Source organism: Medicago sativa, chromosome 2, assembly GCF_051527215.1.
Source record: "Medicago sativa cultivar Bolivia chromosome 2, Bolivia_mono, whole genome shotgun sequence".
Classification (NCBI taxonomy): Eukaryota; Viridiplantae; Streptophyta; class Magnoliopsida; order Fabales; family Fabaceae; genus Medicago; species Medicago sativa.
In genome coordinates, this window is record NC_140750.1 from 42,063,938 (window position 1) to 42,085,637 (window position 21,700).

General features: G+C 34.7%; 5 protein-coding genes across 5 annotated transcripts; all 5 read right to left on the minus strand.

Annotated features, from left to right (window-relative positions):
* Window positions 1-44: 44 nt before the first annotated feature.
* On the minus strand, window positions 45-2,591 carry LOC146946843 (uncharacterized). Its single transcript, XM_085748927.1, has one exon. The coding sequence runs from the start codon at window positions 2,407-2,409 to the stop codon at window positions 601-603; it is 1,809 nt and encodes a 602-aa protein (XP_085605053.1). The 5' UTR covers window positions 2,410-2,591; the 3' UTR covers window positions 45-600.
* A 564-nt stretch (window positions 2,592-3,155) lies between these two features.
* LOC146946844 (uncharacterized) lies at window positions 3,156-5,711 on the minus strand. Its single transcript, XM_085748928.1, has one exon. It carries the CDS (start codon window positions 5,518-5,520, stop codon window positions 3,712-3,714), a length of 1,809 nt encoding a protein of 602 aa, XP_085605054.1. The 5' UTR covers window positions 5,521-5,711; the 3' UTR covers window positions 3,156-3,711.
* Window positions 5,712-6,278: 567 nt separating this feature from the next.
* Window positions 6,279-8,814, minus strand: LOC146946845 (uncharacterized). Its single transcript, XM_085748929.1, has one exon. It carries the CDS (start codon window positions 8,630-8,632, stop codon window positions 6,824-6,826), a length of 1,809 nt encoding a protein of 602 aa, XP_085605055.1. The 5' UTR covers window positions 8,633-8,814; the 3' UTR covers window positions 6,279-6,823.
* Window positions 8,815-9,377: 563 nt separating this feature from the next.
* Window positions 9,378-11,924, minus strand: LOC146946846 (uncharacterized). Its single transcript, XM_085748930.1, has one exon. It carries the CDS (start codon window positions 11,740-11,742, stop codon window positions 9,934-9,936), a length of 1,809 nt encoding a protein of 602 aa, XP_085605056.1. The 5' UTR covers window positions 11,743-11,924; the 3' UTR covers window positions 9,378-9,933.
* A 575-nt stretch (window positions 11,925-12,499) lies between these two features.
* LOC146946847 (uncharacterized) lies at window positions 12,500-15,035 on the minus strand. The gene has a single exon (XM_085748931.1). The coding sequence runs from the start codon at window positions 14,851-14,853 to the stop codon at window positions 13,045-13,047; it is 1,809 nt and encodes a 602-aa protein (XP_085605057.1). The 5' UTR covers window positions 14,854-15,035; the 3' UTR covers window positions 12,500-13,044.
* Between the last annotated feature and the right edge of the window lie 6,665 nt (window positions 15,036-21,700).

Sequence of the window (21,700 nt, forward strand, 5' to 3'; positions counted from 1 at the left end):
GTAGTTTTTTCACTCAAAATCGTCTTATCCTTATTGATGATTTTCGCCCCTTATATATAAGAAAGAGGTCATATGCTGTAATACAAGGAACATCAAAGAAAATAACTCTTGAAAACTCTTAGAATTCAGCCATTAATCTAACATCAATTCCTAGTGCTGAATAATTGCAAAAATGGTTACAAATTGATTTAGAATGAAATTGTGCAGACAATTGATGGTGGGGCGTCTCCCATGATGCTAAAAACGTCTCCAATTGATTTCTTCAATGAATGGGCTGAAAGAAAACAATTCATTGTGCTTTAATGTGTGGCAGCACCACTTCCTTCTTTCCTTTCATGTCATGTGCTATTTTTCTCCCTCCCATTAATGTTCTTGATTTCTTTTCACTATACTTGATTCAACATATTATTTTCTTTTTAAAATAAGGCAAGCACGCCATTTAAAGCTTTATCAAGCTTTAAAATGGATAAAACACACTAGAAATTCAAACTTAGTGTTTTTGACCAGAATTGGTCCCTTACACTTTTATTACAACATAAAAATAAAAAACATCAAAATGGGCAGCAAGCAAGCCCTCCCTCCATTCCATTGTGGCCCTCATCATACTCCCCCTCTTCGAAAGAATTCGTCCTCGAATTTGGAAGTTATACAACCTCCAGGTTCAAACACAATTCTTTCAAATTTTTGTGGTACCTTCTTTGCCAATACATCTTCACATTCCTGCAAGGGAAATTTAGTACAACTTGGAAAATTTTGAGTGTTAGTCAACAAAGCCACCTTTTTGCAAAGTAGTAAATATAGGGGCTGTTTGTTCATGACTATTTCTTGAATCTCTCCTTTTTTTTCAAGCAAACTCTCTTTCTTTTCTTTTGATTTTTCTTTTTCTCTTTTTTCTTGCTCATATTTTTCTTTCATTTTCTTTTGATCATCTCTAACCTCACTAGGACTCAATGGTGCAAGACAAATCTTTTGACCAGAATGCATAAAAGAGTACTTGTTCGTTCGGCCATCGTGAAGAACACTTCTATCAAACTGCCAAGGTCTCCCTAACAACAAATGACTAGCCTCCATTGGTACTACATCACACAAAACAGCATCTTCATACTTACCAATTTTAAAACAAACCTCTACTTGTTTATCACAAAGCATTTCTACATGTTCATTAAGCCATTGAAGTTTGTAAGGCCTTGGGTGAGGTTTTGTTTCTAATTCCAATTTAGACACCAAATGTGTACTAGCAACATTAGTACAGCTACCTCCATCAATAATTAAAGAGCATACATTCCCTTGAACAAGACATCTTGTGTGGAAAAGAGTTTCCCTTTGATTTGATTCCTCCTCCTTAGCTTGATTTCCCAAAAACCTCCTAATCATGAAAAAGTCTCCACTTGGTATTTCTTCAGCCTCCTCTTCAACATACCCATCATGATTCTCCACCTCAACGTGTTCATTCTCCTCAATTATCATAGTTCTCTTTGTTGGACATTGAGAAGCTATGTGACCTTGACCTTGACATTTGAAACACTTAACACTTTTGTTAGTAGAAGTACTTTGAGAAGGGTTTGTTTGTATACCTTTAGGATCAGCCATGGACTCCTTTGGAATTGATGATGATGCTCCCTCCTTCTCTATTTTATCCTTCCAACTTGAAAAGTTAGAAGAAGGACTGTTTCTTCTTACTTGGCCTTTTCTCTTGAGTTGTTGTTCCACTTTGACAGCTTGATGTACCAAGTCATCCATTTCAACATAGTGATGAAGTTCAACAATGTCACTAATGTCATGATTTAGACCATGAAGAAATCTAGCCATGGTTGCTTCATTGTCTTCTTCCACATTAGCTCTAATTTTCGCAATCTCCATCTCCTTGAAATATTCTTCAACACTTTTTGAACCTTGAGTAAGTCTTTGCAATTTGTTGTGCAAATCTCTATGGTAATAGGAAGGTACAAACCTTCTCCTCATGATTCTCTTCATCTCATCCCAAGTATCAATCGGTTGTTCTCCATACCTTCTTCTTTCTTTGATCAATTGATCCCACCATACTAAAGCATACTCCTTGAACTCAATGGAAGCAACCTGCACTTTTTCAACATTAGAGTAATTATGGCAATTAAAAATTTGTTCAATTTTAGTCTCCCATTCTAGGTATGCTTCTGGGTCACTCTTTCCAACAAAAGATGGGACTTTAATTTTTATGCCTCTTAAATGATTTTCCCTTGGTCTCCTTCTAGGCCTCCTCTCATCCTCATCACCACTGCCATCATTAGAATTTTGAGACCTTCTTTCTAACTCATCAACTCTTTGTTGGAATTGTTCAGCTTGTTCTCTTAACAGCCTCTCAAAATGCTCACGCATTGCTCTCATTTGAATCGTCATAGCTGCTGTTCTAGGTGAAGGTGGATCAGACATGATTGTGAAATTTTGTGAAATTAGTAACAAGTGTTTAAAATGGTCCTTACCACTCAAATTGCTCTTTTAGTTCTTTAAAGAAACCAAAAACAATCAACAATCCCAAAGACTTAACACAGAAAGACACTAAAACAAGAAACAAAGGATAAAAGGTTGACTAGAAATGAAAGAAATAAAGAAAAAAAAATTAGAGTGTGGCAGAAACACAAAAAGGAGCAATTTTTTTCCTAATATATTTTTTTTTTTCGTTTTTTTTGTATGAATATCAATATTGGACAGAAAAAGAAGAAAAAAATAATAAGGAACAAGAAGAAAGACACTTTACCAAAGTTTGGCCCTTTTTAGAACCTTGCTCTGATTACCACTTGATGAGTCCAATATTCCAAAAATGATCATTTTTCCTCCAAACTCACGAAATTGATTTGATAATTTGAACTTTAAAATTCTTGTGACTCAAAATGCAATAAAACAGAATGAAAAATGGATATTTGGGCTAAAATGGATAACTGGCAGAATTTTGACCCAAACAGATTTTGTAGATAAAATGGAGAAATGGAATGGAAAGAAAGGGACGCCACACTTTCTAATCCAAGAAAGTGATAAGTCTATGGGATTGAGGATCACCACAAGAAAGGATTCTTGATATGATCAAAATTGGTCCAATCCAGAACCAAAGAGCAATTGCTCAAAAACACACATAGTGTAGTTTTTTCACTCAAAATCGTCTTATCCTTATTGATGATTTTCGCCCCTTATATATAAGAAAGAGGTCATATGCTGTAATACAAGGAACATCAAAGAAAATAACTCTTGAAAACTCTTAGAATTCAGCCATTAATCTAACATCAATTCCTAGTGCTGAATAATTGCAAAAATGGTTACAAATTGATTTAGAATGAAATTGTGCAGACAATTGATGGTGGGGCGTCTCCCATGATGCTAAAAACGTCTCCAATTGATTTCTTCAATGAATGGGCTGAAAGAAAACAATTCATTGTGCTTTAATGTGTGGCAGCACCACTTCCTTCTTTCCTTTCATGTCATGTGCTATTTTTCTCCCTCCCATTAATGTTCTTGATTTCTTTTCACTATACTTGATTCAACATATTATTTTCTTTTTAAAATAAGGCAAGCACGCCATTTAAAGCTTTATCAAGCTTTAAAATGGATAAAACACACTAGAAATTCAAACTTAGTGTTTTTGACCAGAATTGGTCCCTTACACTTTTATTACAACATAAAAATAAAAAACATCAAAATGGGCAGCAAGCAAGCCCTCCCTCCATTCCATTGTGGCCCTCATCATACTCCCCCTCTTCGAAAGAATTCGTCCTCGAATTTGGAAGTTATACAACCTCCAGGTTCAAACACAATTCTTTCAAATTTTTGTGGTACCTTCTTTGCCAATACATCTTCACATTCCTGCAAGGGAAATTTAGTACAACTTGGAAAATTTTGAGTGTTAGTCAACAAAGCCACCTTTTTGCAAAGTAGTAAATATAGGGGCTGTTTGTTCATGACTATTTCTTGAATCTCTCCTTTTTTTTCAAGCAAACTCTCTTTCTTTTCTTTTGATTTTTCTTTTTCTCTTTTTTCTTGCTCATATTTTTCTTTCATTTTCTTTTGATCATCTCTAACCTCACTAGGACTCAATGGTGCAAGACAAATCTTTTGACCAGAATGCATAAAAGAGTACTTGTTCGTTCGGCCATCGTGAAGAACACTTCTATCAAACTGCCAAGGTCTCCCTAACAACAAATGACTAGCCTCCATTGGTACTACATCACACAAAACAGCATCTTCATACTTACCAATTTTAAAACAAACCTCTACTTGTTTATCACAAAGCATTTCTACATGTTCATTAAGCCATTGAAGTTTGTAAGGCCTTGGGTGAGGTTTTGTTTCTAATTCCAATTTAGACACCAAATGTGTACTAGCAACATTAGTACAGCTACCTCCATCAATAATTAAAGAGCATACATTCCCTTGAACAAGACATCTTGTGTGGAAAAGAGTTTCCCTTTGATTTGATTCCTCCTCCTTAGCTTGATTTCCCAAAAACCTCCTAATCATGAAAAAGTCTCCACTTGGTATTTCTTCAGCCTCCTCTTCAACATACCCATCATGATTCTCCACCTCAACGTGTTCATTCTCCTCAATTATCATAGTTCTCTTTGTTGGACATTGAGAAGCTATGTGACCTTGACCTTGACATTTGAAACACTTAACACTTTTGTTAGTAGAAGTACTTTGAGAAGGGTTTGTTTGTATACCTTTAGGATCAGCCATGGACTCCTTTGGAATTGATGATGATGCTCCCTCCTTCTCTATTTTATCCTTCCAACTTGAAAAGTTAGAAGAAGGACTGTTTCTTCTTACTTGGCCTTTTCTCTTGAGTTGTTGTTCCACTTTGACAGCTTGATGTACCAAGTCATCCATTTCAACATAGTGATGAAGTTCAACAATGTCACTAATGTCATGATTTAGACCATGAAGAAATCTAGCCATGGTTGCTTCATTGTCTTCTTCCACATTAGCTCTAATTTTCGCAATCTCCATCTCCTTGAAATATTCTTCAACACTTTTTGAACCTTGAGTAAGTCTTTGCAATTTGTTGTGCAAATCTCTATGGTAATAGGAAGGTACAAACCTTCTCCTCATGATTCTCTTCATCTCATCCCAAGTATCAATCGGTTGTTCTCCATACCTTCTTCTTTCTTTGATCAATTGATCCCACCATACTAAAGCATACTCCTTGAACTCAATGGAAGCAACCTGCACTTTTTCAACATTAGAGTAATTATGGCAATTAAAAATTTGTTCAATTTTAGTCTCCCATTCTAGGTATGCTTCTGGGTCACTCTTTCCAACAAAAGATGGGACTTTAATTTTTATGCCTCTTAAATGATTTTCCCTTGGTCTCCTTCTAGGCCTCCTCTCATCCTCATCACCACTGCCATCATTAGAATTTTGAGACCTTCTTTCTAACTCATCAACTCTTTGTTGGAATTGTTCAGCTTGTTCTCTTAACAGCCTCTCAAAATGCTCACGCATTGCTCTCATTTGAATCGTCATAGCTGCTGTTCTAGGTGAAGGTGGATCAGACATGATTGTGAAATTTTGTGAAATTAGTAACAAGTGTTTAAAATGGTCCTTACCACTCAAATTGCTCTTTTAGTTCTTTAAAGAAACCAAAAACAATCAACAATCCCAAAGACTTAACACAGAAAGACACTAAAACAAGAAACAAAGGATAAAAGGTTGACTAGAAATGAAAGAAATAAAGAAAAAAAAATTAGAGTGTGGCAGAAACACAAAAAGGAGCAATTTTTTTCCTAATATATTTTTTTTTTTCGTTTTTTTTTGTATGAATATCAATATTGGACAGAAAAAGAAGAAAAAAATAATAAGGAACAAGAAGAAAGACACTTTACCAAAGTTTGGCCCTTTTTAGAACCTTGCTCTGATTACCACTTGATGAGTCCAATATTCCAAAAATGATCATTTTTCCTCCAAACTCACGAAATTGATTTGATAATTTGAACTTTAAAATTCTTGTGACTCAAAATGCAATAAAACAGAATGAAAAATGGATATTTGGGCTAAAATGGATAACTGGCAGAATTTTGACCCAAACAGATTTTGTAGATAAAATGGAGAAATGGAATGGAAAGAAAGGGACGCCACACTTTCTAATCCAAGAAAGTGATAAGTCTATGGGATTGAGGATCACCACAAGAAAGGATTCTTGATATGATCAAAATTGGTCCAATCCAGAACCAAAGAGCAATTGCTCAAAAACACACATAGTGTAGTTTTTTCACTCAAAATCGTCTTATCCTTATTGATGATTTTCACCCCTTATATATAAGAAAGAGGTCATATGCTGTAATACAAGGAACATCAAAGAAAATAACTCTTGAAAACTCTTAGAATTCAGCCATTAATCTAACATCAATTCCTAGTGCTGAATAATTGCAAAAATGGTTACAAATTGATTTAGAATGAAATTGTGCAGACAATTGATGGTGGGGCGTCTCCCATGATGCTAAAAACGTCTCCAATTGATTTCTTCAATGAATGGGCTGAAAGAAAACAATTCATTGTGCTTTAATGTGTGGCAGCACCACTTCCTTCTTTCCTTTCATGTCATGTGCTATTTTTCTCCCTCCCATTAATGTTCTTGATTTCTTTTCACTATACTTGATTCAACATATTATTTTCTTTTTAAAATAAGGCAAGCACGCCATTTAAAGCTTTATCAAGCTTTAAAATGGATAAAACACACTAGAAATTCAAACTTAGTGTTTTTGACCAGAATTGGTCCCTTACACTTTTATTACAACATAAAAATAAAAAACATCAAAATGGGCAGCAAGCAAGCCCTCCCTCCATTCCATTGTGGCCCTCATCATACTCCCCCTCTTCGAAAGAATTCGTCCTCGAATTTGGAAGTTATACAACCTCCAGGTTCAAACACAATTCTTTCAAATTTTTGTGGTACCTTCTTTGCCAATACATCTTCACATTCCTGCAAGGGAAATTTAGTACAACTTGGAAAATTTTGAGTGTTAGTCAACAAAGCCACCTTTTTGCAAAGTAGTAAATATAGGGGCTGTTTGTTCATGACTATTTCTTGAATCTCTCCTTTTTTTTCAAGCAAACTCTCTTTCTTTTCTTTTGATTTTTCTTTTTCTCTTTTTTCTTGCTCATATTTTTCTTTCATTTTCTTTTGATCATCTCTAACCTCACTAGGACTCAATGGTGCAAGACAAATCTTTTGACCAGAATGCATAAAAGAGTACTTGTTCGTTCGGCCATCGTGAAGAACACTTCTATCAAACTGCCAAGGTCTCCCTAACAACAAATGACTAGCCTCCATTGGTACTACATCACACAAAACAGCATCTTCATACTTACCAATTTTAAAACAAACCTCTACTTGTTTATCACAAAGCATTTCTACATGTTCATTAAGCCATTGAAGTTTGTAAGGCCTTGGGTGAGGTTTTGTTTCTAATTCCAATTTAGACACCAAATGTGTACTAGCAACATTAGTACAGCTACCTCCATCAATAATTAAAGAGCATACATTCCCTTGAACAAGACATCTTGTGTGGAAAAGAGTTTCCCTTTGATTTGATTCCTCCTCCTTAGCTTGATTTCCCAAAAACCTCCTAATCATGAAAAAGTCTCCACTTGGTATTTCTTCAGCCTCCTCTTCAACATACCCATCATGATTCTCCACCTCAACGTGTTCATTCTCCTCAATTATCATAGTTCTCTTTGTTGGACATTGAGAAGCTATGTGACCTTGACCTTGACATTTGAAACACTTAACACTTTTGTTAGTAGAAGTACTTTGAGAAGGGTTTGTTTGTATACCTTTAGGATCAGCCATGGACTCCTTTGGAATTGATGATGATGCTCCCTCCTTCTCTATTTTATCCTTCCAACTTGAAAAGTTAGAAGAAGGACTGTTTCTTCTTACTTGGCCTTTTCTCTTGAGTTGTTGTTCCACTTTGACAGCTTGATGTACCAAGTCATCCATTTCAACATAGTGATGAAGTTCAACAATGTCACTAATGTCATGATTTAGACCATGAAGAAATCTAGCCATGGTTGCTTCATTGTCTTCTTCCACATTAGCTCTAATTTTCGCAATCTCCATCTCCTTGAAATATTCTTCAACACTTTTTGAACCTTGAGTAAGTCTTTGCAATTTGTTGTGCAAATCTCTATGGTAATAGGAAGGTACAAACCTTCTCCTCATGATTCTCTTCATCTCATCCCAAGTATCAATCGGTTGTTCTCCATACCTTCTTCTTTCTTTGATCAATTGATCCCACCATACTAAAGCATACTCCTTGAACTCAATGGAAGCAACCTGCACTTTTTCAACATTAGAGTAATTATGGCAATTAAAAATTTGTTCAATTTTAGTCTCCCATTCTAGGTATGCTTCTGGGTCACTCTTTCCAACAAAAGATGGGACTTTAATTTTTATGCCTCTTAAATGATTTTCCCTTGGTCTCCTTCTAGGCCTCCTCTCATCCTCATCACCACTGCCATCATTAGAATTTTGAGACCTTCTTTCTAACTCATCAACTCTTTGTTGGAATTGTTCAGCTTGTTCTCTTAACAGCCTCTCAAAATGCTCACGCATTGCTCTCATTTGAATCGTCATAGCTGCTGTTCTAGGTGAAGGTGGATCAGACATGATTGTGAAATTTTGTGAAATTAGTAACAAGTGTTTAAAATGGTCCTTACCACTCAAATTGCTCTTTTAGTTCTTTAAAGAAACCAAAAACAATCAACAATCCCAAAGACTTAACACAGAAAGACACTAAAACAAGAAACAAAGGATAAAAGGTTGACTAGAAATGAAAGAAATAAAGAAAAAAAAATTAGAGTGTGGCAGAAACACAAAAAGGAGCAATTTTTTTCCTAATATATTTTTTTTTTCGTTTTTTTTGTATGAATATCAATATTGGACAGAAAAAGAAGAAAAAAATAATAAGGAACAAGAAGAAAGACACTTTACCAAAGTTTGGCCCTTTTTAGAACCTTGCTCTGATTACCACTTGATGAGTCCAATATTCCAAAAATGATCATTTTTCCTCCAAACTCACGAAATTGATTTGATAATTTGAACTTTAAAATTCTTGTGACTCAAAATGCAATAAAACAGAATGAAAAATGGATATTTGGGCTAAAATGGATAACTGGCAGAATTTTGACCCAAACAGATTTTGTAGATAAAATGGAGAAATGGAATGGAAAGAAAGGGACGCCACACTTTCTAATCCAAGAAAGTGATAAGTCTATGGGATTGAGGATCACCACAAGAAAGGATTCTTGATATGATCAAAATTGGTCCAATCCAGAACCAAAGAGCAATTGCTCAAAAACACACATAGTGTAGTTTTTTCACTCAAAATCGTCTTATCCTTATTGATGATTTTCGCCCCTTATATATAAGAAAGAGGTCATATGCTGTAATACAAGGAACATCAAAGAAAATAACTCTTGAAAACTCTTAGAATTCAGCCATTAATCTAACATCAATTCCTAGTGCTGAATAATTGCAAAAATGGTTACAAATTGATTTAGAATGAAATTGTGCAGACAATTGATGGTGGGGCGTCTCCCATGATGCTAAAAACGTCTCCAATTGATTTCTTCAATGAATGGGCTGAAAGAAAACAATTCATTGTGCTTTAATGTGTGGCAGCACCACTTCCTTCTTTCCTTTCATGTCATGTGCTATTTTTCTCCCTCCCATTAATGTTCTTGATTTCTTTTCACTATACTTGATTCAACATATTATTTTCTTTTTAAAATAAGGCAAGCACGCCATTTAAAGCTTTATCAAGCTTTAAAATGGATAAAACACACTAGAAATTCAAACTTAGTGTTTTTGACCAGAATTGGTCCCTTACACTTTTATTACAACATAAAAATAAAAAACATCAAAATGGGCAGCAAGCAAGCCCTCCCTCCATTCCATTGTGGCCCTCATCATACTCCCCCTCTTCGAAAGAATTCGTCCTCGAATTTGGAAGTTATACAACCTCCAGGTTCAAACACAATTCTTTCAAATTTTTGTGGTACCTTCTTTGCCAATACATCTTCACATTCCTGCAAGGGAAATTTAGTACAACTTGGAAAATTTTGAGTGTTAGTCAACAAAGCCACCTTTTTGCAAAGTAGTAAATATAGGGGCTGTTTGTTCATGACTATTTCTTGAATCTCTCCTTTTTTTTCAAGCAAACTCTCTTTCTTTTCTTTTGATTTTTCTTTTTCTCTTTTTTCTTGCTCATATTTTTCTTTCATTTTCTTTTGATCATCTCTAACCTCACTAGGACTCAATGGTGCAAGACAAATCTTTTGACCAGAATGCATAAAAGAGTACTTGTTCGTTCGGCCATCGTGAAGAACACTTCTATCAAACTGCCAAGGTCTCCCTAACAACAAATGACTAGCCTCCATTGGTACTACATCACACAAAACAGCATCTTCATACTTACCAATTTTAAAACAAACCTCTACTTGTTTATCACAAAGCATTTCTACATGTTCATTAAGCCATTGAAGTTTGTAAGGCCTTGGGTGAGGTTTTGTTTCTAATTCCAATTTAGACACCAAATGTGTACTAGCAACATTAGTACAGCTACCTCCATCAATAATTAAAGAGCATACATTCCCTTGAACAAGACATCTTGTGTGGAAAAGAGTTTCCCTTTGATTTGATTCCTCCTCCTTAGCTTGATTTCCCAAAAACCTCCTAATCATGAAAAAGTCTCCACTTGGTATTTCTTCAGCCTCCTCTTCAACATACCCATCATGATTCTCCACCTCAACGTGTTCATTCTCCTCAATTATCATAGTTCTCTTTGTTGGACATTGAGAAGCTATGTGACCTTGACCTTGACATTTGAAACACTTAACACTTTTGTTAGTAGAAGTACTTTGAGAAGGGTTTGTTTGTATACCTTTAGGATCAGCCATGGACTCCTTTGGAATTGATGATGATGCTCCCTCCTTCTCTATTTTATCCTTCCAACTTGAAAAGTTAGAAGAAGGACTGTTTCTTCTTACTTGGCCTTTTCTCTTGAGTTGTTGTTCCACTTTGACAGCTTGATGTACCAAGTCATCCATTTCAACATAGTGATGAAGTTCAACAATGTCACTAATGTCATGATTTAGACCATGAAGAAATCTAGCCATGGTTGCTTCATTGTCTTCTTCCACATTAGCTCTAATTTTCGCAATCTCCATCTCCTTGAAATATTCTTCAACACTTTTTGAACCTTGAGTAAGTCTTTGCAATTTGTTGTGCAAATCTCTATGGTAATAGGAAGGTACAAACCTTCTCCTCATGATTCTCTTCATCTCATCCCAAGTATCAATCGGTTGTTCTCCATACCTTCTTCTTTCTTTGATCAATTGATCCCACCATACTAAAGCATACTCCTTGAACTCAATGGAAGCAACCTGCACTTTTTCAACATTAGAGTAATTATGGCAATTAAAAATTTGTTCAATTTTAGTCTCCCATTCTAGGTATGCTTCTGGGTCACTCTTTCCAACAAAAGATGGGACTTTAATTTTTATGCCTCTTAAATGATTTTCCCTTGGTCTCCTTCTAGGCCTCCTCTCATCCTCATCACCACTGCCATCATTAGAATTTTGAGACCTTCTTTCTAACTCATCAACTCTTTGTTGGAATTGTTCAGCTTGTTCTCTTAACAGCCTCTCAAAATGCTCACGCATTGCTCTCATTTGAATCGTCATAGCTGCTGTTCTAGGTGAAGGTGGATCAGACATGATTGTGAAATTTTGTGAAATTAGTAACAAGTGTTTAAAATGGTCCTTACCACTCAAATTGCTCTTTTAGTTCTTTAAAGAAACCAAAAACAATCAACAATCCCAAAGACTTAACACAGAAAGACACTAAAACAAGAAACAAAGGATAAAAGGTTGACTAGAAATGAAAGAAATAAAGAAAAAAAAATTAGAGTGTGGCAGAAACACAAAAAGGAGCAATTTTTTTCCTAATATATTTTTTTTTTTCGTTTTTTTTGTATGAATATCAATATTGGACAGAAAAAGAAGAAAAAAATAATAAGGAACAAGAAGAAAGACACTTTACCAAAGTTTGGCCCTTTTTAGAACCTTGCTCTGATTACCACTTGATGAGTCCAATATTCCAAAAATGATCATTTTTCCTCCAAACTCACGAAATTGATTTGATAATTTGAACTTTAAAATTCTTGTGACTCAAAATGCAATAAAACAGAATGAAAAATGGATATTTGGGCTAAAATGGATAACTGGCAGAATTTTGACCCAAACAGATTTTGTAGATAAAATGGAGAAATGGAATGGAAAGAAAGGGACGCCACACTTTCTAATCCAAGAAAGTGATAAGTCTATGGGATTGAGGATCACCACAAGAAAGGATTCTTGATATGATCAAAATTGGTCCAATCCAGAACCAAAGAGCAATTGCTCAAAAACACACATAGTGTAGTTTTTTCACTCAAAATCGTCTTATCCTTATTGATGATTTTCACCCCTTATATATAAGAAAGAGGTCATATGCTGTAATACAAGGAACATCAAAGAAAATAACTCTTGAAAACTCTTAGAATTCAGCCATTAATCTAACATCAATTCCTAGTGCTGAATAATTGCAAAAATGGTTACAAATTGATTTAGAATGAAATTGTGCAGACAATTGATGGTGGGGCGTCTCCCATGATGCTAAAAACGTCTCCAATTGATTTCTTCAATGAATGGGCTGAAAGAAAACAATTCATTGTGCTTTAATGTGTGGCAGCACCACTTCCTTCTTTCCTTTCATGTCATGTGCTATTTTTCTCCCTCCCATTAATGTTCTTGATTTCTTTTCACTATACTTGATTCAACATATTATTTTCTTTTTAAAATAAGGCAAGCACGCCATTTAAAGCTTTATCAAGCTTTAAAATGGATAAAACACACTAGAAATTCAAACTTAGTGTTTTTGACCAGAATTGGTCCCTTACACTTTTATTACAACATAAAAATAAAAAACATCAAAATGGGCAGCAAGCAAGCCCTCCCTCCATTCCATTGTGGCCCTCATCATACTCCCCCTCTTCGAAAGAATTCGTCCTCGAATTTGGAAGTTATACAACCTCCAGGTTCAAACACAATTCTTTCAAATTTTTGTGGTACCTTCTTTGCCAATACATCTTCACATTCCTGCAAGGGAAATTTAGTACAACTTGGAAAATTTTGAGTGTTAGTCAACAAAGCCACCTTTTTGCAAAGTAGTAAATATAGGGGCTGTTTGTTCATGACTATTTCTTGAATCTCTCCTTTTTTTTCAAGCAAACTCTCTTTCTTTTCTTTTGATTTTTCTTTTTCTCTTTTTTCTTGCTCATATTTTTCTTTCATTTTCTTTTGATCATCTCTAACCTCACTAGGACTCAATGGTGCAAGACAAATCTTTTGACCAGAATGCATAAAAGAGTACTTGTTCGTTCGGCCATCGTGAAGAACACTTCTATCAAACTGCCAAGGTCTCCCTAACAACAAATGACTAGCCTCCATTGGTACTACATCACACAAAACAGCATCTTCATACTTACCAATTTTAAAACAAACCTCTACTTGTTTATCACAAAGCATTTCTACATGTTCATTAAGCCATTGAAGTTTGTAAGGCCTTGGGTGAGGTTTTGTTTCTAATTCCAATTTAGACACCAAATGTGTACTAGCAACATTAGTACAGCTACCTCCATCAATAATTAAAGAGCATACATTCCCTTGAACAAGACATCTTGTGTGGAAAAGAGTTTCCCTTTGATTTGATTCCTCCTCCTTAGCTTGATTTCCCAAAAACCTCCTAATCATGAAAAAGTCTCCACTTGGTATTTCTTCAGCCTCCTCTTCAACATACCCATCATGATTCTCCACCTCAACGTGTTCATTCTCCTCAATTATCATAGTTCTCTTTGTTGGACATTGAGAAGCTATGTGACCTTGACCTTGACATTTGAAACACTTAACACTTTTGTTAGTAGAAGTACTTTGAGAAGGGTTTGTTTGTATACCTTTAGGATCAGCCATGGACTCCTTTGGAATTGATGATGATGCTCCCTCCTTCTCTATTTTATCCTTCCAACTTGAAAAGTTAGAAGAAGGACTGTTTCTTCTTACTTGGCCTTTTCTCTTGAGTTGTTGTTCCACTTTGACAGCTTGATGTACCAAGTCATCCATTTCAACATAGTGATGAAGTTCAACAATGTCACTAATGTCATGATTTAGACCATGAAGAAATCTAGCCATGGTTGCTTCATTGTCTTCTTCCACATTAGCTCTAATTTTCGCAATCTCCATCTCCTTGAAATATTCTTCAACACTTTTTGAACCTTGAGTAAGTCTTTGCAATTTGTTGTGCAAATCTCTATGGTAATAGGAAGGTACAAACCTTCTCCTCATGATTCTCTTCATCTCATCCCAAGTATCAATCGGTTGTTCTCCATACCTTCTTCTTTCTTTGATCAATTGATCCCACCATACTAAAGCATACTCCTTGAACTCAATGGAAGCAACCTGCACTTTTTCAACATTAGAGTAATTATGGCAATTAAAAATTTGTTCAATTTTAGTCTCCCATTCTAGGTATGCTTCTGGGTCACTCTTTCCAACAAAAGATGGGACTTTAATTTTTATGCCTCTTAAATGATTTTCCCTTGGTCTCCTTCTAGGCCTCCTCTCATCCTCATCACCACTGCCATCATTAGAATTTTGAGACCTTCTTTCTAACTCATCAACTCTTTGTTGGAATTGTTCAGCTTGTTCTCTTAACAGCCTCTCAAAATGCTCACGCATTGCTCTCATTTGAATCGTCATAGCTGCTGTTCTAGGTGAAGGTGGATCAGACATGATTGTGAAATTTTGTGAAATTAGTAACAAGTGTTTAAAATGGTCCTTACCACTCAAATTGCTCTTTTAGTTCTTTAAAGAAACCAAAAACAATCAACAATCCCAAAGACTTAACACAGAAAGACACTAAAACAAGAAACAAAGGATAAAAGGTTGACTAGAAATGAAAGAAATAAAGAAAAAAAAATTAGAGTGTGGCAGAAACACAAAAAGGAGCAATTTTTTTCCTAATATATTTTTTTTTTTCGTTTTTTTTGTATGAATATCAATATTGGACAGAAAAAGAAGAAAAAAATAATAAGGAACAAGAAGAAAGACACTTTACCAAAGTTTGGCCCTTTTTAGAACCTTGCTCTGATTACCACTTGATGAGTCCAATATTCCAAAAATGATCATTTTTCCTCCAAACTCACGAAATTGATTTGATAATTTGAACTTTAAAATTCTTGTGACTCAAAATGCAATAAAACAGAATGAAAAATGGATATTTGGGCTAAAATGGATAACTGGCAGAATTTTGACCCAAACAGATTTTGTAGATAAAATGGAGAAATGGAATGGAAAGAAAGGGACGCCACACTTTCTAATCCAAGAAAGTGATAAGTCTATGGGATTGAGGATCACCACAAGAAAGGATTCTTGATATGATCAAAATTGGTCCAATCCAGAACCAAAGAGCAATTGCTCAAAAACACACATAGTGTAGTTTTTTCACTCAAAATCGTCTTATCCTTATTGATGATTTTCGCCCCTTATATATAAGAAAGAGGTCATATGCTGTAATACAAGGAACATCAAAGAAAATAACTCTTGAAAACTCTTAGAATTCAGCCATTAATCTAACATCAATTCCTAGTGCTGAATAATTGCAAAAATGGTTACAAATTGATTTAGAATGAAATTGTGCAGACAATTGATGGTGGGGCGTCTCCCATGATGCTAAAAACGTCTCCAATTGATTTCTTCAATGAATGGGCTGAAAGAAAACAATTCATTGTGCTTTAATGTGTGGCAGCACCACTTCCTTCTTTCCTTTCATGTCATGTGCTATTTTTCTCCCTCCCATTAATGTTCTTGATTTCTTTTCACTATACTTGATTCAACATATTATTTTCTTTTTAAAATAAGGCAAGCACGCCATTTAAAGCTTTATCAAGCTTTAAAATGGATAAAACACACTAGAAATTCAAACTTAGTGTTTTTGACCAGAATTGGTCCCTTACACTTTTATTACAACATAAAAATAAAAAACATCAAAATGGGCAGCAAGCAAGCCCTCCCTCCATTCCATTGTGGCCCTCATCACCCTTGATGCGAAACATGATATGTGAACCTATTTGGTTTGAAATTCGATAAAATGAAAGTATTGAAATGACCCTTGTCGCAAAAATGAAATTTTAGCCTATGTGGTTAGAAGTTTGATAAACAGTGAACTTGTGCCTCGATGTCCCTTGATGCAAAACATGATATGTGCACCTATTTGGTTTTATATTCGGAAAAATGAAAGTATTCGAATGACTTTGTCGCGAAAATGAGATTTTAGCCTATATGGTTAGAAGTTTGATAAAGGTTGAACTTGTCCCTCGATCTCCCTTGATACGAAACATGATATGTGAACCTATATGGTTTTGTATTCGGCAAAATGATATTATTTGAATGACCATTGTCCCAAAAATGAGATTTTAGCCTATATGGTTAAAAGTTTGATAAATATTAATGTTGAATTTGTCCCTCGATGTCCTTTATTGCGTAACATAATATTTGAACCAATTTCGTTTTAAATTTGGTAAATTGAAAGTAATGAGATGACCCTTATCGCGAAAACGAGATTTTAGCTTATATTGTTACATGTTTGTTAAATATGAAGGTTGAACATGTCCCTCGATGTCCCTTGATGCGAAACATAATATGTGAACCTATTTGGTTTGAAATTCGATAAAATGAAGGTATTGAAATGACCCTTGTCGCGAAAATGAAATTTTAGCCTATGTGGTTAGAAGTTTGATAAACAGTGAACTTGTCCCTCGATGTCCCTTGATGCGAAACATGATATGTGAACCTATTTGGTTTTATATTCAGAAAAATGAAAGTATTGGAATGACTTTGTGGCGAAAATAAAATTTTAGCCTATATGGTTAGAAGTTTGATAAAGGTTGAACTTGTCCCTCGATCTCCCTTGATACGAAGCATGATAAGTGAACCTATTTGGTTTGAAATTCGATAAAATGAAAGTATTGAAATGACCTTTGTCGTGAAAATGAAATTTTAGCCTATGTGGTTAGAAGTTTGATAAACAGTGAACTTGTCCCTCGATGTCCCTTGATGCGAAACATGATATGTGAACCTATTTGGTTTGAAATTCGATAAAATGAAAGTATTGAAATGACCCTTGTGGCGAAAATGAAATTTTAGCCTATGTGGTTAGAAGTTTGATAAACAGTGAACTTGTCCTTCGATGTCCTTTGATGCGAAACATGATATGTGAACCTATTTGGTTTTATATTCAGAAAAATGAAAGTATTGGAATGACTTTGTCGCGAAAATGAGATTTTAGCCTATATGGTTAGAAGTTTGATAAAGGTTGAACTTGTCCCTCGATCTCCCTTGATACGAAGCATGATAAGTGAACCTATTTGGTTTGAAATTCGATAAAATGAAAGTATTGAAATGACCTTTGTCGTGAAAATGAAATTTTAGCCTATGTGGTTAGAAGTTTGATAAACAGTGAACTTGTCCCTCGATGTCCCTTGATGCGAAACATGATATGTGAACCTATTTGGTTTGAAATTCGATAAAATGAAAGTATTGAAATGACCCTTGTCGCGAAAATGAAATTTTAGCCTATGTGGTTAGAAGTTTGATAAACAGTGAACTTGTCCCTCGATGTCCCTTGATGCGAAACATGATATGTGAACCTATTTGGTATTGTATTCGGCAAAATGAAATTATTTGAATGACCATTGTCATAAAAATGAGATTTTAGCCTATATGGTTAAAAGTTTGATAAATATTAATGTTGAATTTGTCCCTCGATGTCCTTTATTGCGTAACATAATATTTGAACCAATTTCGTTTTAAATTTGGTAAATTGAAAGTAATGAGATGACCCTTATCGCGAAAACGAGATTTTAGCTTATATTGTTACATGTTTGTTAAATATGAAGGTTGAACATGTCCCTCGATGTCCCTTGATGCGAAATATGATATGTGAACCTATTTGGTTTGAAATTCGATAAAATGAAAGTACTGAAATGACCTTTGTCGTGAAAATGAAATTTTAGCCTATGTGGTTAGAAGTTTGATAAACAGTGAACTTGTGCCTCGATGTCCCTTGATGCAAAACATGATATGTGAACCTATTTGGTTTTATATTCGGAAAAATGAAAGTATTCGAATGACTTTGTCGCGAAAATGAGATTTTAGCCTATATGGTTAGAAGTTTGATAAAGGTTGATCTTGTCCCTCGATCTCCCTTGATACGAAACATGATATGTGAACCTATATGGTTTTGTATTCGGCAAAATGATATTATTTGAATGACCATTGTCCCAAAAATGAGATTTTAGCCTATATGGTTAAAAGTTTGATAAATATTAATGTTGAATTTGTCCCTCGATGTCCTTTATTGCGTAACATAATATTTGAACCAATTTCGTTTTAAATTTGGTAAATTGAAAGTAATGAGATGACCCTTATCGCGAAAACGAGATTTTAGCTTATATTGTTACATGTTTGTTAAATATGAAGGTTGAACATGTCCCTCGATGTCCCTTGATGCGAAACATAATATGTGAACCTATTTGGTTTGAAATTCGATAAAATGAAGGTATTGAAATGACCCTTGTCGCGAAAATGAAATTTTAGCCTATGTGGTTAGAAGTTTGATAAACAGTGAACTTGTCCCTCGATGTCCCTTGATGCGAAACATGATATGTGAACCTATTTGGTTTTATATTCAGAAAAATGAAAGTATTGGAATGACTTTGTCGCGAAAATGAGATTTTAGCCTATATGGTTAGAAGTTTGATAAAGGTTGAACTTGTCCCTCGATCTCCCTTGATACGAAGCATGATATGTGAACCTATTTGGTTTGAAATTCGATAAAATGAAAGTATTGAAATGACCTTTGTCGTGAAAATGAAATTTTAGCCTATGTGGTTAGAAGTTTGATAAACAGTGAACTTGTCCCTCGATGTCCCTTGATGCGAAACATGATATGTGAACCTATTTGGTTTGAAATTCGATAAAATGAAAGTATTGAAATGACCCTTGTGGCGAAAATGAAATTTTAGCCTATGTGGTTAGAAGTTTGATAAACAGTGAACTTGTCCTTCGATGTCCCTTGATGCGAAACATGATATGTGAACCTATTTGGTTTTATATTCAGAAAAATGAAAGTATTGGAATGACTTTGTCGCGAAAATGAGATTTTAGCCTATATGGTTAGAAGTTTGATAAAGGTTGAACTTGTCCCTCGATCTCCCTTGATACGAAGCATGATAAGTGAACCTATTTGGTTTGAAATTCGATAAAATGAAAGTATTGAAATGACCTTTGTCGTGAAAATGAAATTTTAGCCTATGTGGTTAGAAGTTTGATTAACAGTGAACTTGTCCCTCGATGTCCCTTGATGCGAAACATGATATGTCAACCTATTTGGTTTGAAATTCGATAAAATGAAAGTATTTAAATGATCCTTGTCGCGAAAATGAAATTTTAGCCTATGTGGTTAGAAGTTTGATAAACAGTGAACTTGTCCCTCGATGTCCCTTGATGCGAAACATGATATGTGAACCTATTTGGTTTTATATTCGAAAAAATGAAAGTATTGGAATGACTTTGTCGCGAAAATGAGATTTTAGCCTATATGGTTAGAAGTTTGATAAAGGTTGAACTTGTCCCTCGATCTCCCTTGATACGAAACATGATATGTGAACCTATTTGGTATTGTATTCGGCAAAATTAAATTATTTGAATGACCATTGTCCCAAAAAAGAGATTTTAGCCTATATGGTTAAAAGTTTGATAAATATTAATGTTGAATTTGTCCCTCGATGTTTTTTATTGCGTAACATAATATTTGAACAAATTTCGTTTTAAATTTGGTAAATTGAAAGTAATGAGATGACCCTTATCGCGAAAACGAGATTTTAGCATATATTGTTACATGTTTCTTAAATATGAAGGTTGAACATGTCCCTCGATGTCCCTTGATGCGAAACATGATATGTGAACCTATTTGGTTTGAAATTCGATAAAATGAAAGTATTGAAATGACCCTTATCGCAAAAATGAAATTTTAGCCTATGTGGTTAGAAGTTTGATAAACAGTGAACTTATGCCCCGATGTCCCTTGATGCGAAACATGATATGTGAACCTATTTGGTTTTATATTCGGAAAAATGAAAGTATTCGAATGACTTTGTCGCGAAAATGAGATTTTAGCCTATATGGTTAGACGTTTGATAAAGGTTGAACTTGTCCCTCGATCTCCCTTGATACGAAACATGATATGTGAACCTATTTGGTTTTGTATTCGGCAAAATGAAATTATTTGAATGACCATTGTCCCAAAAATGAGATTTTAGCCTATATGGTTAAAAGTTTGATAAATATTAATGTTGAATTTGTCCCTCGATGTCCTTTATTGCGTAACATAATATTTGAACCAATTTCGTTTTAAATTTGGTAAATTGAAAGTAATGAGATGACCCTTATCGCGAAAACGAGATTTTAGCTTATATTGTTACATGTTTGTTAAATATGAAGGTTGAACATGTCCCTCGATGTCCCTTGATGCGAAATATGATATGTGAACCTATTTGGTTTGAAATTCGATAAAATGAAGGTATTGAAATGACCCTTGTCGCAAAAATGAAATTTTAGCCTATGTGGTTAGAAGTTTGATAAACAGTGAACTTGTCCTTCGATGTCCCTTGATGCGAAACATGATATGTGAACCTATTTGGTTTTATATTCAGAAAAATGAAAGTATTGGAATGACTTTGTCGCGAAAATGAGATTTTAGCCTATATGGTTAGAAGTTTGATAAAGGTTGAACTTGTCCCTCGATCTCCCTTGATACGAAGCATGATAAGTGAACCTATTTGGTTTGAAATTCGATAAAATGAAAGTATTGAAATGACCTTTGTCGTGAAAATGAAATTTTAGCCTATGTGGTTAGAAGTTTGATAAACAGTGAACTTGTCCCTCGATGTCCCTTGATGCGAAACATGATATGTCAACCTATTTGGTTTGAAATTCGATAAAATGAAAGTATTGAAATGACCCTTGTCGCGAAAATGAAATTTTAGCCTATGTGGTTAGAAGTTTGATAAACAGTGAACATGTCCCTCGATGTCCCTTGATGCGAAACATGATATGTGAACCTATTTGGTTTTATATTCGAAAAAATGAAAGTATTGGAATGACTTTGTCGCGAAAATGAGATTTTAGCCTATATGGTTAGAAGTTTGATAGAGGTTGAACTTGTCCCTCGATCTCCCTTGATACGAAACATGATATGTGAACCTATTTGGTATTGTATTCGGCAAAATTAAATTATTTGAATGACCATTGTCCCAAAAAAGAGATTTTAGCCTATATGGTTAAAAGTTTGATAAATATTAATGTTGAATTTGTCCCTCGATGTTTTTTATTGCGTAACATAATATTTGAACAAATTTCGTTTTAAATTTGGTAAATTGAAAGTAATGAGATGACCCTTATCGCGAAAACGAGATTTTAGCATATATTGTTACATGTTTCTTAAATATGAAGGTTGAACATGTCCCTCGATGTCCCTTGATGCGAAACATGATATGTGAACCTATTTGGTTTGAAATTC